Consider the following 17065-nt stretch of genomic DNA (forward strand, 5'->3'; position numbering starts at 1 on the left):
AAACCAAAGGCAAGAGCGAAAGGTGAAGCAGCAATAATTACGTCCAAAGAGTATAAAACTTGTCTGATTGATCAGAAATCAAGAACAATTGCCAAGAAACCCTCTGAAAATAAGTCTAGAAAAAAGCTGATTCATAAAAAAAAATCCTCTGAAAGTGTTTTGATGGAAGTAGAATCAACATCAATTAATTATGGAAATAATATGAATGATGTTAACTATGAATGATTAATTAATCGATTTGTTAACAAAAATATTGTTCTTGTTTGAGATAATAAGCAGGTGGACATAAAAATTCGATTAATTCGAAAATGCAGAAAAATCGAAAAAATAAAATTTCTAAAAAATCAATCCATAGCACTTTTTTCTTGTTCTACACATAAAAACGAAACTTTTTTATAAATAAAATTTTTTTCCATCTCGTTCACAAAACCGTGTACACACGAATGAAAAAAAGTGTCGTTTTGCAGTAAAAGGGCTGTATCTTTGCGAAAAAAGTCCGCAGGACCCTTTTAAAAAAAAGGATTTAAAGGTCTTGAAAAAACCTACAAATCTATGGGCTCAGAATGTTTCTTCGAGTCTTCATACTAAACTGACTGCAGAAATAGCAAAGACCAGAAAAACTTTTTTTCAACACTGCGTGCGCGAAACACGGGTTTTCTAACCTTAAAGCGGCAGAAAACCCTAGTTTCTCGCAAGCAAAGTTAAAAAATATCGTTTGTAACTAGTCCGCGAGGAAGTTGACTCACCCAGGAGTCTTTGCACCCTCGCTGCGCTCGGGTGAAAACAACTCCTGGATGAGTCAACTGCTTCGCGTTCTTGTTACAAAATATACTATTTTCGACTTGTTAACTGTTAACGGCAATTAGTGAAATAACGAATAATCCTAATACTAATATACATGGTTAGAAAGGGCTTGAAAATACCTTTCAACTGGTCGTTTCAAAATCTTGATACGATCTTTATTGGCTGAGTTATAAAACTTTGAAGTTAACTCACTTTTCGTTCAGGTATGGCAAAAGTGATCGAACGGCAGTGTATCACACACTGTAAAGTTCACTTGAACTGTTGATCTCTTTATTGTATTAACAAAATTGTGTATCACTATGTAATCTGCCCTTCAAAAGAAAAACGAAACACAAAAACGATAAATGTGTAACTTTAGGATGTAAGAAAGGAAACAAAGGTAATTGAAATTCGCAAGATGAGCTCTGCTCAGAGGGTCGCAGTAGAGTGATAGCGGCAGAGTAACGCGTGTGCTCGTGCTGTGGGGAGAGAGACTCATGCGTGTAGTGTCGCACTGTCGCCTTGTCCACATACAACCCACTCACACACTCGCACCCCTACTGAAAGCATCCGTAACGAATCAGTAATGATACCGGACGGATTTCGCAGTTGAATTGCTGGTGAATATACAATGAAACCGTACAGTTTTCATACTGATTTCACACTGAGAATTAGTCTTAATCTACACCTCCTGATTCTGTGTGGAATAAACTAAGATTTTGCGTTGAATCAGGGTAAAATCAGTGCGGATAAAATGTAAAGCGTGGAATAAGTGTGAAATTTTAGCAGCGAAAATTTTAGAAATTCTCAACGTAGATTTTGTGCGGAATGAGTTATGATTCTTTGCAGAATCTGTGCAAAATCAGTGCGGATAAAATGTAAAATTTGAATTAGCTATTTAAAAAAAAAAAAATTTTATAATAATTTTTACTGTAGCGTTTATCAGCTATATTATTCAGGCCATTAAGTGCTAACAAATTTCAATTTAATGAAGCGAGAAAAGTTACAGTCACACACGAGTGTGTGTGAGCGGCCCGGAATCCAACGTCGTGGATTGAACAGCGGGAATCACAGTTGGAGGCAGCTATTGTAAGTGCCAGTTTACTGACTTTTTTTCTCTCATTTGCATTGCGACTTTCATTCGCCGGTTTAGCCGAACACTTGCGCGGCCGTGGTACTGTAACAAATTGCCGTCCTAAGCACGGCTGTAATTGACTCATTTATTCATTTATGATTAATAATTATTCTTTTGGTTAAACTTAATCCCTTCGTATTACTTGTTTGTCTGTGCACTCTCCCCCCCTATTTCCTTTAGGTAACTGGATCTGTTTGCTAACGCGACCATAGCAATATTTATTACTTCATTGATTACTAATTATTTACTCTCTTCACTCGTAACTTTCACCGTTACAAGCGATATGCGACGATTAGGGGTTCAGGGACTCATCTTTTTTTCTACTTGGTGAATCTCCGATCCTGCGCGATGCCATCGTCGATTGTCGTATCCCCTTTTTCAGAGCCGTCTACTGCGTGGTCACACATTGCTGGCATCTCCTCCTGAGTTAGATATCTTTTAGAACTCGCTGTCTAGTGCTATCTTGTGAGTGTGGTTCTCGCTTCTGCAGCCGATGGCAAGTGCCCCATTTGCCCTGTCGGCTACATCTTGTGAGTGTGGTTCTCGCTTCCAGCGCTACCCTGTGAGTCTCCGTGAGTATATATATATTTCATTTATTTCAGCCTTTTTGGCCCAGAAATGAACTTTACATGTGTTATACATAACAAAAACACAAAATACATACATGTTTTACAAATTCTTACATTTACCTTAAAAATTTACATACAATTAACATAATCACAGAATTTTTCATCACAATATCACCTTACAACTATACCTCATACTCTACCATCTACACTCTACTATTTACATTTTTTTTTTTTTACATTTCTTTATTGTACATAATACCTTTATTTCTTACATTTTTTCCTTATATTATTACTTTTTCCTTCTTCTATCACCCTTCTATTTACACTAACTTTCCAAATACTGGTTCTCCTCCACCACTGCCTTGTCTACTTCACGCCTTTTTTTCGTCTGTCTCCGTACTTCTCACTATCTCCTCTTCCTTCTTCTCTCTGCTGTTTCTTATCATTGCGTCTATCTTTTTGAACAGTTTGACGACTTCTCTACATCCTTCAGGGTTCACAATTTCTTCTGTTTTCCACTTTTTTACATTTTCTCCATCTCTATTTACCACTACTTCTTTACACTCGTTACTTAAATGCATTAGGCTTCCGTCAGATTCACCGCACAGCACACATTTTCCTTCTCCTTTCTTCCAAAATCTATTCCTCTCCTCCAAGTTACCACATCTTATTCTTGCCATTATCCTTATATCGACTCCTTTCTTGTACGTCCTTAAATATTTCGGTATCTCTGAACTTTTTCTTTTCGCATAGTCACTGTTATACCTGGCCTTATCCACTGCTGCCTCTGTCTCCTGCTTAATGATATCCACCATCCTTCCTTCAACTTCCTCTTCAACTTTAATTCCATTTCTTATCGCAAGTTCGATGTACCTGTAACTTAGTCCTAGTTTACCTAATGCTTCTCTTCTCTCTTCATCCAGGTCCTCTTTTACTTGCTGTTCCCATACTATCTTTATCAGTCTTCATTCTTCAGCCTTGGCACATTTTTGTTCAAATTTTATCGCCCTCCTTATCCAATCTCTTTGCATCTTAATCCTTCCTGTTTCCCTTACTATTATATACCTTGGAGTACAGAAGTCCAGTCCTAATGTCCACCTTATATAGTCTAATTGTATTTTTTCCAACTTTCTCCACTCTTTCCAGCCCCACAGTTCAGCGCCGTAGCTTATCACACTCTGCACTAAATACTTGAATAATACCATCCTTCTTCCGAAATCTTCTTTACATCTTCTTTCTCCTAGTCCCCACGTACTCTTCGCCGCCACCATTCCTTTCTTCACTAATTTTTCTACATGACTGTTAAAATTACCTTCAGCATTTAATACCATTCCTAAATATTCGAATTCCCTTACCTCTTCCAAGTAACCTTCATTCCAGGGCCATTTTTCCACCTTCTGATTTCTCTTCTTGTTAAATACTAGCACCTTCGTTTTTTCCACACTCAGTATTAGTTGCCTCTCCTTGAAGAATCTTCCAACACCTTGCAGCATATCCACCATAGCTTCCCTGTTCTTTGCTATAAGTACCACATCGTCTGCGTATGCCAATGACCATATCCTCTTTCTGCCAATACTTACTCCGCCTACATTCCTTTCCTTGAATTTTTTCTCCATTTCCGCTATATAGATACAGAACAGTATCGGGCTCAGAATGCAGCCTTGTCTCACTCCTTTTATTGTCCAAAAGTCCTCAGATACCTCGTTCTCCCACCTTACTCTGCCTTTCGTTTCCTCATACAATTGCTTTATCCTTTCTATCAAATATTCACTTATCCCATTTCTTTTCAGGCATTCCCACAGCTTCTTTCTATTAACCGTGTCGAAAGCTTTCTTCAGATCTATAAACGCTGCATACACCTTTTCCTTATTCTTCTTTGCTCTCTGTATAATATACTTCATCGTAAACAAGTTGTCCATCGTTGATCTTCCTTTCCTAAATCCTGCCTGTCCTTCCGGTAATATTTCCTTACTTTCTATTTCTTCTACTAGCCTTCCTTTTATTACTTCCGTATATATCTTGTAAGCTGTCAGCAACAACGAGATTCCTCTGTAGTTGCTTGGATTGTCTACATCACCTTTCTTATACAATGGCACAATTATTGCTGTCTTCCAGTCCTCCGGGATTTCCTCTCCTTCCCAAATCCTGTCTAATAAGCTTTTCAGCTTTTTCCTTAGCATCCCAGCATTGCTCCAAGCCTCATTTTGTATCCCATCTAATCCTGGCGCTTTTCTTTTCTTTAGTTTGTCGATAATTTTCTTCAACTCTTCTTCTCCTATCCTTTCACCTTCATCCTGTACCTTCTTTCTTTTTTCACCCTTTTGATACTCCTCTGTTTCTTCCAATAAATCCATGAAGCTTCTCCTCCATTCACTACTTTTTATGTTACACTCAATTTTTGCTCTTCCTTTTCTTCTTCCTAGGAATTTCCATATCTGTTCTTCGTTCTTCAAACTCCTTAGCGCTGCTTCCTCTCTTTCCTTGAAACTCTTTTCCTTTTCTATGCACAACCTTCTCCATTTCCTTTTTTGCTCAAGGTAGTTCTCTTTACTTCCACCATTTTCTATGTCCTACCTTCCACTTCTTTACTGCTATTTCTTTTTTTACGACTGACTTATTCACTATATCCTTGATTTCTTTCCAATTGCTTTCCACTGATTCACTTGTCCACCTATCCTCTGTTATCTGCCTCATTTCTTCTTCAATATTGTCCTGGAATTTTACAATATCCTCTTCCTTCCATGACGACATGACCTTCATTACTTTTCTTTCTTCTTTCTTCTTCACATAACTTTCTTCACTACACAGCACCACCTCTAACGACTGATGATCTGACTCTGTCCTTACTCCTATTGCAAAGTCAGCTACGTCCAACCATGCCTCTTCGTTTACTATTACATAATCAATTACTGATGCTCCCCTGCCTCCTGTGTATGTGTACTCTCCTTCCTCGTCTCTTCCTGAATTGCCATTCAAAATGTTCCAACCTTTCTTTCCAATAACCTCCAACATAAACTTTCCTTCATTGCTTACTTTCTTGTCTTTGCTATTTCTCTTCCTTTCTTCGCTTTCCTTGAACCCTATATTTTCACCTTCACCAATTCTTATATTAAAATTACCTCCAATCATCACTTTTCCTTTCACTACCTCCTCTTGCTTTTCAAAATACACCAACACTTCTCTCAAATTTCCTTGGTTGTAAATGGCGTACACCTGCATTTCCTCTCCTATTGTCACTTTGACTACGCCTTTACTTACTTCTCTTGCTTCACATTCTTTTCCACCAATCCATTCTTTTCTTATGCCTATAAGTATACCACCACTTGCTCTTCCTTTCTTCTTCTCTCTTCTGGCTGCAAAGTTCCACCACATAAATCCACTGTCCAACTTTCTCTTCCAAGCCATCCATACTTTTTCTTTCAGCCATGTTTCAACTAAGCAAATACACTCAAAACTAGTCACATAATTCCAAAATTCTTCATCCTTGTTCCATACTCCTGCTACGTTCCACCACATCATTTTTATACCACCTTTCTCAACGTTCCTTTTCTTCAAACACTCTTCTTCTGTTACTTGTTCCTTCCTCGCATCTGCCTCTTCCTCTCCTTTCTTGCTTTTCTTTCTCTTCTTCACCTCCTTCTTCTTATTCTTCTGGGCCTCTTTTAAAAACTCTTGTTCATGGTCTCTTGTCCATCATTACCTCTGTCTTGCCTCTCACTCACTTGCTCCTCTTCAGGTACACTTTCCCATCTTATCCATTTTCCATCCACCATCACTCTCCCTAGTCCTACTTTAACTTCTTTTCCTTTTTCTCTTTGTCCTCTCGCCAATCTTGCTATCTTTTCTTGAATTTTCCTATCCCCAAATGACAGGTCATTTTCTATATATATCCTCGTACCAGCCAGCCTTGCCTTGTTCTTCATGATCATTTCCTTCTGCTCATAGCTTGTACATTTTCCAACCACGACTTGTCCACTTCTCCACGCTGTATCCAAGCCTGCCTCAATTGCCAACTTTTCCTTCAAAAACTTCTCAATCTCATCCTTTATCTTTTCACCTATGTTTCTAAGACCTTTTATTACTATATTGAGTCACGCTCATCTCTCTCCTTCTCACTTACTAACCTTTTCATTTTTACAACTTCTTTTTGCGACAAACTAATTCCACTTATGCAGCTTGTGCTGCTCTTTACACTTAACCTGGACCTCCACGAGCTGGCCACACTCTTTCCGCTGGCTGCGTCACTTACACTACCTTCCTCTACTTTCTCGTTTAACAAGTCCACCACAACTTCCTTATAATCTTTTACTTCTTCTTCATATTCAGACATCTTCTTTTCCATACCTACAACTTTATTTTCCAAGCACTCCACTCTGTATCCTAATTTCTCCACCTTGTTCGTTAACGCCTCATTCTTATACATCAAGCCTTCGTACATCACCTCATCTTCTTTCCTCTTCTCCATGAGGGCCTCCACTTGTTCCGTCAACGTCATCATCTTCTCGTACATGAGTTCCATTTCACCTTCATCCTCCTCTTCCTTATTATTTTTACTGTCACTTTCTGCTACTTTTTCTTGCTTCTTGACAATACTATCTCCCTTGTTTCCTCCCTTACCTCCGTTCCGAATCCTGTCCTTCGCGCTTGTGGAAAAAGTCACCGTTTTCCTCCTCATGCTGTCCACAATCGAAGGCTGGTTCGTGTTTCTTTTAGTCACTTCGTTTTTTAATCCACGACCTCTTGTGCTGATTTTCTCTTCATCTCCCTTTCATGTTTTCTCTTGATTCTTCACGATTCCTTTGTCTCCGACTCCCGCCATCCTGACCTTAACCTCACTCTATCGCCTTTTTTTTACTTTCCAATTTCTTTCTTATCTTCGCCTTTTCACCTCTCAAACTTCTTTTCTTCGCTTTATTATTCCTTTATTCCTTCTTTACTGCTTATCTTCTTTTCTTATCCTTTCTAAAAACTCAAAATTTTGTGTTTTTTCACTGCGTTCTCAGAGCTACGAATATACGTGTTACTCCCTCAGCAGCGCCACGCCAAGTCCCGAGTCTCCGTGAGTATTTGATCCTCCTTTTCTATTGTCTTCTTATGAGTATGGTTCTCGCTTCAGGCGCCATCATGCGTTCCAGCAGAGCCTTGGCTCCAACATCCGGCGCCCTCTTGTGAGTGTGGTTCTCGCTTTTGACTTCATCATGGGAGTGTTGTGCTCCATCTATTGCCAGCCTTGTGAGTCCTCGCCTTGGGCTCCTACTTCTTGTTATCCTCTTCGTTCCCAGCTCGCACAGTGATCGGGGTTTTTTTTACAGCTTCGGAGGCTGATGACGTGGCCCGGGTCTTTTTTTTGAGTGGTACCCGCTCCACCTCAGGCACGGGCTCGACTACACCAGGCGAAAAAACGAATCTCGAAAATTCGCTCGGTGGGGATCGAACCCACGCCCTACAGATTTGGTACACCATCCGGCCCGGGCGCAGTGTGCTCCTTGATCCTCTTGTATGCTCTTCGGAGTTCCTTCAAGGTGACGGCCGGCACAATTGCTCCTGCCTGAAGCGGTGGTGGCAGAGCCGGCTCGTCATTCTCAAGAGGGAAGAGGGCAGCCACTATGCGGCGCACCAGGGACGAAGAGCTCGGAGAATTTACTCTCGGACCTCTGAGACCCACATGACCGTCTCGTACGGTTTGCCCCACACGTCCTCGTTGACCTCGTCGCACAGTTTGTTCCATCATAGGCGCTTGCTGGTTTTGATAGCAGCGCGCAGAAAACGTCTTGCGGAGGCATAGCTCGCTCGGCAGGCGTCTTCATTTGTCCGACCGTGCGCTCTCTGGGCAAGCCTTCGCGCTCGCAGACATGAGCGCCGAAGGTCGGTGATCTCGCTTGTCCACCAGTACACTGCGCCATGGCCACGTCGTCCACCTCTCTTGGTCATAGACGCATCGCATGCACTGGTAATGGCAGCCATGAGTCTCGTTGCCATCTCTTCTGCAGGCCCAGGAAGAACCTCGGTCCCGGCCATCATGACTGAGAGACACTCTGTGTCGAGAGTGCGCGCATTCCACTCGCAGCTTTGGCGCGTCGAAGGTCTAGGCGGTCTGGTGGTCTTTATCTCAAACACGATGGCCTGGTGGTCGCTGTGCGTGTAGATCAGCTCGCTTACGGTCCATGATCTAATTTGAGGAGCGAGTGTGTCGCTGGCGAAGGTGAGATCGATGACCGAGTAGCCCAGTGGACCGGAGAATGTTGGTGTGTCTCCGGTATTTAGAAGTACGGCTTCAAGGGTGGCGAACGCGTCAAGGAGAGCGGTGGCCCGCTGTCTCGTCACACGGTATCCCCGCTCCGTTGACCAGACGTTGAAATCACCCGCGACGATGAGCGGCCTCTTGCCCCAGGCTTCCTCGATGATGTTGGTGAGGAGAGCGGAAAATTCTGCATCAGCGAGCCTTGGCGGCGCGTAGACGCCGAAAAAATAGATACCGTTGACTCGGGCCCAGGTGAAAAAAGGACGCGTTCTTGCTGGGCGCTCCTGCTCAAGGCATCCTCCATGCGCCCAGATCGCGGCTTGGACTATGAATAGCAGCGAGAATCTTACATGGATCATTCTGTTTAAAATAAGACTTAATTATTGGCATCTTTGTATTATGTTTATAGCCCCAAATTTATATGTACAACAAATACTATTTGAATGAATAAACATATGTTTCTCAAAAAAAAAAAAAAGATCGCGGCTTGGCTGTTGGCATCAGTTAGCCAGTAAGGTGGATCAGGTTCTCATACTGATCGCACACTACGGCCACGTTGATGCTCTGCTCGAGCATGGTTTGGCTCAGGAGGTCCTGGGCCGCCTTGCAGTGATTGAGGTTTAGCTGTAAGATCCTCATCATCGGTGGGCTTGGTTGGACTTTTGCGCGAGAGGACAGTACTGGCTTGTAGACTCGTGGTCGTGGACAGCGACCACGCAAAAGACGCACGTTGGATTGTTCTTGCAGTCCTTTATCCGATGGCCTGCTTGTCCGCAGCGGAAGCAGTGAGCCGAGCGATCAGGTCCTTTACAGCGGGCCGATACTTGGTCGGGGCTCCGGCAGCGGTAACAGCGCGGAGCATCCTCGCGACCACGGATGTGGCAGTTGACCCAGCCAATCCGTATGTGGTCGGGTTTCAGCGCCATAGTGGCCAGGTCATCCGGCAGCGCTGCGACAGCCACCTGCGTTCCCACTTACGCCTTCCCCAGCGTCTTGACTACCTCTTCGTTGAGTTGTGGAACACCCAGCGATTTGCCTAGCTCTTCGGCGATCTCCTTCTTGGTGACACACTCGTCGAGGTCCCTGATCTCGATCCTGGTTGTGTTGTTGTATGGCGCTGGCAGTGGCCACGTCACCGAGAACCTTGCCCACCTCCGCGCCGAGGGAGCAGGTATTGTCTACGCCTTTTCGGAGTTGCAGCACCAGGGCACCAGCAGCACTGCGTCTGATGTTTTGAATGCTGCTTCCGACCGAATTCTGCAACGTCTGCTCTGTCTTGAGTTTTCGTAGGATGTCGGCATACGTAGACGCATCCTTTGCTCTGATGACGATTGCGTTCGGTTGATGATGAACCCTACGAGGCGCTGGCCGCGGCTTTAGCTGTTGCCGGGTGCGGGAAGATTCATCTGCTGCTGCCGGCTGATTACGCTTACGCTGACGTCGACGGTTAACGAGGGAAAATCCGTCTTGATCGTTGACCTCGTTGTTGTTCTCGTCGTCAATTTTTTCCACTTCTCTTCGTAACTCCCGGTCGCAAAATCTGCGGGGGTCGGGAGCGAGGAATCCTTGGCAGGTAGCATAAGAGCGCTAAAGATTAAGCGCGTGGTGGCCGCCGCTATCATCTCGGGGGTGGACCCGATCTTCGTCGGTATCACTGGCAGCGAACTACTTCTCGTTCGGCTCTTCTTTGAGATACGATCCGCCGACGTAGGCGCCTGCCGATCCTGCTGCCCGTCGAACATGACTGCTGACCCGATGCGAGTCGACACAACAGCACGAGTACCGGCCCAGCGGCGCGAAGCACGCACTCACACCAGCGCGCGTGGCTCACACCGATAGTACTGAGCGCGGGAAACACTTGTCACTCGCAACTAACACAACGCAATACAGCTTGCTACAGCTGCACACACACACAGCGGCGGGGCTGCACACACACACACACATGCACAGACGCGGCACGTCGCCGTGAACGCGGAGCACTTACACAAGCACACTGATTCAGCGTATCACTTCGTAAAAAGGTCAAGAATACGGAGCACGAGCAGAACACGTCTTGCCTGCTTCGTGTTGTAAACTGGTTTTTTTTTGGGAAAATTTTTTTTCCGTTTTTTTTTCATGTATATATGAAGGAACTTTTATACTTTTTTTCGGTACAATGTGAGCAGAGCAGCCAAGTTTAAATTTAAGACCAATAAATAGAGATTCACCGAATATTATTAAAGTTAACGACTAAAAAATGAAAAGTTGTACTTTTACTTCCTCATGGAGAAAGTCATGTGATTACACTTGAAAATAAAATTTGGAACTAGACATCGTAAGAAAATTTGGGTTACACATTTGGAAACTACATTGAATTATTTTTTGGGGCAGCGTGCCGCTGATGAGAGAACAAGTCAGTCTAACTCAAGGTGACGACTTGACGAGTAAAACGCACACTACTCCACATATAATTGTTTCTGTGAATTCTTTGAAATAATATTGAAATGAAGAAATTGAGTGAATATCATAAACTATATCAATTGTTAATTTTTATGGTGTGTACACCTTATCTCTACTTGTTCCTCAATAATTACTCCCTGGATTAAACAAAGCTCTTTGCCAATAAATTGGCAGCGGTCTTTGATACTTTATAATTTAAAACTAGGTATAATGCAGATCATATATTTAATAATTCTTAATATATATTTTCTAGCGTAACTAACTATTTTGTTGTCAATTTATCAATTGCTGATCTATTGGTGACCTTTATTTGCATGCCTATCGCAGTTAGTCAAGCAGTATCAGTTATTTGGATTTACGGCGAATTTATGTGCAAGTTGTTTTACTACCTTCAAGGTAAGAAAATTAATATAAAGCGTATCTTAATATTTTAATAAACTAACGTATGTGTAGCTTCGGCGCGTATGTGAGGCCAACTCTTCGTCTAGCAGAAAAAGCATATCCCTACCCGTTGCATAAAGTAATGTTAAGAAAGGGCTTAACAGGTCAAGAATTCACGTAAAATTTAGTTAAATAAATATTAAAATTATATTTAATTAACAAAAAAGACAGAACACTCGAATATACAGATCAATTTAGCTTTTCTCGATAGCCAATAATTCTCACCATATACGGCTCAGCTAGAGCTCTGAAACGTTCGGAAACTCGTGATGGTCTGTCTTGACCTTGTTACACACGCACGCAACTCAAATTGATACCTGAACAAGTTCCACAATTGCCTGTAGAGCATATCACGTAGTTCAAGCGTAATCACCAAGCCGTGACTATATGGGTTTCATTATTTTATTCATAAAATTCGGATATCATCAAGTATGTTTGGTCCTCGAAAGATTACACAAAAATGTGCGTTTCACATAGTTGCGTAAAAATGGAAAATAGTAATATTCTTCTATTAGACTGGATGTTATTTTTTACACCGAAGTGGCTGTTAATGATACTTAGGGACTCAACAGGGGTCTTAAAATCGGAAAATTTTTTATTTTATTTTCGAGTAGGATTTTTTGTCCCCTTTCCATTGCATTTTTTGGAACTTCAAAATTTTGATCATTCAGTGAGATACAGCTGTTTCCGTGAGCCATTTTCGTATACTTTGCGTGTTAAATTTTTTCTTCTTTTGCGTTTTCTAGCGTTTTACTTTTTTACAAAGTGTATCTCGGTTGTCGTAACATTCAGAGCGTGCCGATTGAGTTGCGGCACCAGGGTCGCGTACACTTCTTTAGAACATCAATGGTTACGGTTACAACATCGGGCGTGCCGATCCGAAACCTCAAGTCACCCTGTACAAACACTGAAGCACACTTTATTGTTCATTTTACGTTTTTTTGTGACCTCCTTCATGAATTTACTGATTGAAAGTGACTTATGAGTTCAATAACCTCGCCCGAGGTTGTGACCGTAACCGCTGATGTTCTGAAGAAGTGTACGCGACTCTGGTGCTGTAACTCAATCGGTACGCTTTGAATGTTACTGTTATGTCGGGACTATTTCTTAAATAATACTCGGGCACTTATCTAACTCTAACTGTACCAAAATCTGAGATACACGTTTAAGGTTTGACACAAGACTTTTATTAAGGGGGGGGTAGGGTCTTGTTCGATGGTTTTCGAGCTGCATTTTAATAATTTTTTTTAAGCACATAGTAAAATGAATTTATCTATAAATTATATACATTATAAATGGTTATTTGAAGAACATTTAGTTAAATTTTCAGCTGAAAATAGTGAAAAATAAGCTAACTACAGCAAATTTTCTCACAAAACTGAAAAAAAAAGATGGATTGCGGTGGACACTGTAACTGAAAATCTACTCGACCGATTTTTTCCAAATTTTTCTCACTATTTATCTACATAAATTATGAGGTAATGACGTCGAGATATTTCGTTTAAAATGATTTTTGAGTTTTTGGCATCATTTTGAAGTGAAAAAAATGACTTTTTCGACAAAATGAAGGCAAAAATTCATCGTACTTGTTCATAAAAAGCATTAAAAAATGCAAAAATTTAAAATATCTCGACGTCATTACCTCATATATTATCTACTTAAATAGTGTATAAAATATGAAGTTGATCGGTCGAGTAGATTTTGAGTGATGGTGTCCACCGAATTTTTTTTACGTTGCATGTGAAAATTTGCTGTAGCCACCTTATTTTTCAGTATTTTGGGCTGAAAATTTAACTGAATATTCTTCAAATAACTATTAATTATGTGTATGATTTATAGATCAATTCGATTTACTACATGTTCAAAATAAAAAAAAAAAATTTTTTTTTTTTGAAATTCAGTCAAGACCCTACCCCCCCCTTAAAGAGTTTGCACATCAAAATACATAACCTCAAATTTTTTCAGATTTTTTCTAAAATTTTGTTTTTGGGACCTTTTTACCATGTACTATAACATACCAAAAGCTCGTCAAGATCGGTGACATACGTGCGCACGGTTTTGTAAAAAATTATTATTTTTACCCTTGTATAAAAGACAAGGTATCATTCGTACACATGAAACTTGTACACGGGCATTTCTGTACACAAGTAAAATGTGTCCAATATTTGTACACATAATAGAAATTTTTTTTTTAAATTCAAATTACGATTACGATTATTTTTCTTAATTTTTTGATTTAAAAAAAAAAATTTCTATTATGTGTACAAATATTGGACACATTTTACTTGTGTACAGAAATGCCCGTGTACAAGTTTCATGTGTACGAATAATACCTAGCCGTATAAAATATCATGAAATTCCATCGTATAAAACTAAATCTCTTAATAAATTTTGTTCCGACTTGTTTAGCTTAAGTTGTTTTAGAATTTTTAGAATATTTGTAATGTCTTCGTCTGACTTTGAAAATAATAATATTTTGATTTCTTTTGAATCCACACCCAGTGACATTACATTCTCGTTATAATCCGAATAACAGGCGCTTGAGAGAGAGCATCTATTATGCTACATTGATTTCCCTATTAACGATTATTTCAAGATTAAAATTTGTTACCCGCACCACGGCACGAGACCCCTGTGTGCGTATCCCCATTCCACCATTTAGCCGCCGCCAGCTCGCGCGCCGACCGGCCAGCGATATAAAAAGCGGCGCCAATTCGATTCGGCACGCAGTTTCACTCTTGGACTTGCCGGAGTAAGAACTCGCTCGCCCATGAGAGCTTGGATTAGAGACGTAAATAAACCTGAGTTGAACTAAAATACTCGATTGTATTATTTCTCGCCCCTCTCCAAGCCTCCTCACCCACTTTTGCACTGAAGCTTCACTAGCGACCGTTAGGTGGCGCAACGCCGGCACCCACAAGCAACGTATCCCCGCTGGGGCTTAAGTATCGGCCACTTCGAGCTTCAGTCATTCGACTTCGGTCACTCGGCTAGTGCGGCCTGGACCAACCAGCCGCAAATAGCCAGTAAGGCCAAGTCAGATCTGTCACCGCCGCCAAGTCTACGAAGTCAACGGGATTTCCAGCCTACCTTTGCAGAGTTGACTCCAGAACAACATCGGATCTCGGTGGCCAACCGGCCCACGCTGCTCGCCAACTAACAAAGTTGGAACTCTTACACGACAACTTTTCAGGGCCAAGGTCCTTTTCAGGGCCACTTTTCGTAGGACACCGGCCTTCTTATCAAGACTGACGCACGTTGCTCTGCCAGCTTCAGAGTTCAAACTCTGTAAACACCTTTCGGCATTCAGCCCTATCAGGGCTACCGTTCGAAAAGACATCGAACTTTTGTTAAAGCTCGATGCTAGCCGTCTTGTCAGTTGCAGAGTGCAAACTCTGAAACTCTTTTCGGTTTCCGACCTTTTCAGGACTACCGTTCGAAAAGACATCGAACTTTTGTTAAAGTTCGATGCTAGCCATCTCGTCAATCTCTCCCTACTCCGAAGGCAGATAGGTATATAAGGTGACAAGATGACGAGCCAGTGTTCTCAGAAAGATGCCTTAACTCGTCGGCTGCGGGCTGCAGCGAGTCTGCCTTACCGGCCAAGGTAGTGTACCAAACTTACGCAGTTTTCATTTTATATGTTAGAGAATATATAATATATTCACTGATGCACATAACTGTAGGTATACTAAATATAAGTAGTTTGAAAACATTTATAATAAAACGACAATGATGAAATTTGAAAGTTTATTAAACTTTGATGCTTTTAATTTTGTCTCTCATAAATAATAAAATATAAATTTTTTTAATTATTTTGTTATTCAATAAATTTTTGTACTGTACAGCTTCAATAACATAATCGTCAGCATGGAACCATTTATTGTTTTTGTGGAAAAATATCGTATAATGGCCCCGATAAATCGTTTCTCCATGGTGACAAATAAAATTTCTCAGTTTACAAGTCGTTTTTAAGGACACATGAACAATTTTTTATCGTAATAATTTTACATTCATTGTAGATTGGCAAATACATTTTATGCCGTACATTATTTGTAGGTTGGCAACACTACCTAGGCCGGTAAGGCAGACTCGCTGTGGCGAGTTGCGGCGCGCATCAAACGAGTTAAGGCGTCTTTCTGACAACACTGTGACGAGCTGTGATTCCCTGTGGTCCGCTGTCTCTCGTCTTAGTAGGTTGGCGAACAAATGACTCGAATTATTCAAATGAATTTCAATAAAAAAAAAACAAGAAATATCATATTTACTCGAGTAAACTAAATTCATGATATAATGCAAACTCGACTCGCGTCCTGAAAAAAGGAGAAGGTCGTGTAATTTACAACACGAGGAGTTATGTTTAACTCAACAATAACAATTTATTTAACAATATAACTATATACACTATTTACAGAATCCATTACGAAAGACTATAACAAGTGAGCCACTATACGCGCGAATGCGGGTAAGAAATGTCTACTGAGTTAACCAGCTTCGGCGATGATCGCACGTTATAAATTGCTGATACCTTGCCGAGAGATGCTTTCTGCTTGATAAGTTGCAAAACGTAGAGCTTTATAAGTTGCTCCGTGAGTCGCCAACCGAAGGCTTCTGATCTTCTATCGTCCAGACTGGCCCTTTTATAGCGCCAAACTCGCGCCAAAATCTTCCCACCCCGGCGACCATCAGCTGATCTGTCATAAAAGAGATACAATCAGCTGACTGGCTGTCAAGGTAGGGTCGCAACAGCTGCTTAGCTGTCAAAATAGGGATACAACAGCTGATGGTAGTGGTAGAACATCAGCTGTTCCATTAATAAACAAAGTCGTGGATCCGTAGCGTCATATTGTCCCCTTATTTGCGAGTAAGGAAAAAATATACAAAAAGTGTTTCATTAAAATAATTATTACAATGCTTACGACAACTATGATCGGTGACTCTATACAAAATAAAGTTTTGTAAAGAGTCCACGGTCACAAATAAACCCCCAGAATAACTAAAGTTATAACAAAATTAATAAAGAAAACTATTACAATGAATGAAAAATTTCTACAAACTATTGCAAAATAAAAAGAAAAAAAGAAAATAAAAGGAATACAAAAAAAAAAATTTCTCGCATCACTGCACTTGTCTGCTGATACCGCAAATCTTCTCGCCCATGTCTTGCCTAAATATAACAATCAAAAAGAAAGAAAAAATAAGATATACAAATTAAAAAATTATATAAAATATTTTGCGCAATCTTCCTCCCTGCATCCTCTTACCACATCTCTTCAAACTCTTGGGTCAGCTGCTCTTTAAATTCCACTAATCGAATTCCTCTCCTCAGAGGCAAGTAATCCTCTGGCAGGACAAAGTAGAACTTGTCTTAACTTAAGCTCTCAAACTCGCGTCACAAAATACGTGCAGCTCAGCTTGATTCTTTTGAAAATTCAGTAACTGATAACATCGACTTAT

General features: G+C 41.0%; 1 protein-coding gene across 1 annotated transcript in view; it reads left to right on the forward strand.

Annotated features, from left to right (window-relative positions):
* LOC106659935 (pyroglutamylated RFamide peptide receptor-like) overlaps positions 1-17065 on the forward strand; it is a 158103-nt gene that overhangs the window by 8816 nt on the left and 132222 nt on the right. Inside the window, exon 4 of the mRNA XM_014382756.2 lies at positions 11421-11563. Within this exon, the coding sequence (XP_014238242.1) occupies positions 11421-11563 (143 nt within the window). The remainder of the gene's footprint in view (positions 1-11420; positions 11564-17065) is intronic.

Source organism: Trichogramma pretiosum, unplaced genomic scaffold (genome assembly GCF_000599845.2).
Source record: "Trichogramma pretiosum strain Unisexual culture from Peru unplaced genomic scaffold, Tpre_2.0 scaffold34, whole genome shotgun sequence".
Lineage (NCBI taxonomy): Eukaryota > Metazoa > Arthropoda > Insecta > Hymenoptera > Trichogrammatidae > Trichogramma > Trichogramma pretiosum.